The sequence below is a fragment of the Austrofundulus limnaeus genome, unplaced genomic scaffold (assembly GCF_001266775.1).
Source record: "Austrofundulus limnaeus strain Quisiro unplaced genomic scaffold, Austrofundulus_limnaeus-1.0 Scaffold1030, whole genome shotgun sequence".
Classification (NCBI taxonomy): Eukaryota; Metazoa; Chordata; class Actinopteri; order Cyprinodontiformes; family Rivulidae; genus Austrofundulus; species Austrofundulus limnaeus.
The window spans coordinates 93,225-94,892 of NW_013953432.1; the positions used below are offsets into that span (position 1 = coordinate 93,225).

Sequence of the window (1,668 nt, forward strand, 5' to 3'; positions counted from 1 at the left end):
ATCTTTTCCTGTTAAATAAATAAATAAATAAATCAAATAATATCGAACATCTCTGACTTACCAAATTTTTAAACCAATTTTATTTTCACTTTCACCATTTTTTTATTCAACTGTTTGTAGTTTTAACTGTCTTTGAGTCTTTATGGAAATGTTTTTACCAGCTTGTAGCCAAGATTCTGATGTTTCTGTAGACACCAAACATGTTTATGTTAACCTAAAAGAACTTAGAGTAATTAAAGTAGAAAACCAGGGGTTTGGGCTTAAGAAATGAACGAACCAATTGGCGGGCCGAACTTTGGTCACTCGCAGGCCAGATGTGGCCCGCGGGCCGCCAGTTGAATAGCCCTGGTTTATATGGTTCACACTGATGAAGTCATGAAGTGGATTAAAACATTTGTAACAATTACAGAAAAATCAGATTTTGAGTAAAAACACCTTAAATTGATGTTTTTTCTCTGAAGCTTTTTATCTTCCCAGCTGGTAAATCTGAAATATTTGAGTTTTCCTCTTTTTAATGACGTCAGAAAACTCCTCTTTAGATCACTGGAAATAGTTTTCAGACCAAACCTCCATGAGTTTTCCTGATTCTGAAGACAAATCAAAGCAGTCTGATGTCGTTGTGAACGTGTTGGACTGAATCCTGGACTTGGTGGGACCTGACGGGTCACACAGAGTCCTGATAACAGAACCTGAAATGATGACTCAGCTGTTTTCATTGTGACTAAAGCTGGACCCTGACTGTTTATTACAGATATAATAGATCTTCCCAGTGACAGACATGTTGGTGAGTATGTGTTATTTGTTCATTCTGAGTGATGGAGGCTGATTATAAACACTTCTTCTGCAGCAGCAGGGTTTCTCCTGCTCTTACTGTGGGAGCTGTGTCGTCCTGCAGCGTGCTCAGAATGTTAAAGCTCTTTAATTCATGTTCTCTCTACCTGTACCTCACAGGTTACTGTACGTCAGGTCCATGTGTGGACTTCCTGTCCTCTTCTGGACTCTAAGTAAACCTGTTTGTGTTTACCTACACAGGTGGAAGCAGTGTGAGCAAACTGCAGGAGGTTTTAAAAAGTCACCTGTGTGAGACCAGCAAAGACAGAACCAGGTTTGAAACATCACCTGGAGTTCTTCCAGCTCGACCTGCTGCTTGTTCTCTAACAATCTCATGTGTTTGAAGTGTGTCGGAGGCGGAGCTTCTGTCCAGGTGTACTGCCTTCCTCTACCTGAGCAGGGACTCCTTCTGGACCAGTGTTCCACCTGCTAAACTAGCAGCCCTCAACCTGTCTGGTACAGTTCTGTTGGGTCCAGTGGTTCCTCCTGGTTAACGTGTGAGGGTTGGGATGAGCCTGACGAAGCCTCATCTCCACAATGATTGACAGCTGTCACATCTGACTCTGCAGCTGCCTCCAGTCAGACTCCTCATGGCTGCTAATTATACAGTTTCTGTTCCCGCGGGCCCATCCCCAGCTGGTTTTACTCACACTAACTACATTCATTGTGTTCATGTGTCAGAACATGATAAAGTGATGACAGCAACTAAAAGTGTCATCCAGTAAAAACAGCTTCTTTATTCACCAAGTTCTCATTTTCCCCTCATTAAAGGAAAAAAATCTGTTTGAAATGCCCCGGGTAACATTAGCCCTGTGCAATAAAACTATATTTATATAG

The 1,668-nt window shown here is 41.8% G+C and overlaps 1 protein-coding gene across 1 annotated transcript in view; it reads left to right on the forward strand.

The window, feature by feature from the left end:
• The window catches only part of cfap46 (cilia and flagella associated protein 46), a gene marked incomplete at its 5' end in the record, with an annotated part of 45,599 nt that overhangs the window by 41,400 nt on the left and 2,531 nt on the right, over nucleotides 1-1,668 (forward strand). Inside the window, 3 exon segments of the mRNA XM_014030262.1 lie at nucleotides 752-784; nucleotides 1,033-1,105; nucleotides 1,178-1,287. Coding sequence (XP_013885716.1) covers nucleotides 752-784; nucleotides 1,033-1,105; nucleotides 1,178-1,287 — 216 coding nt within the window.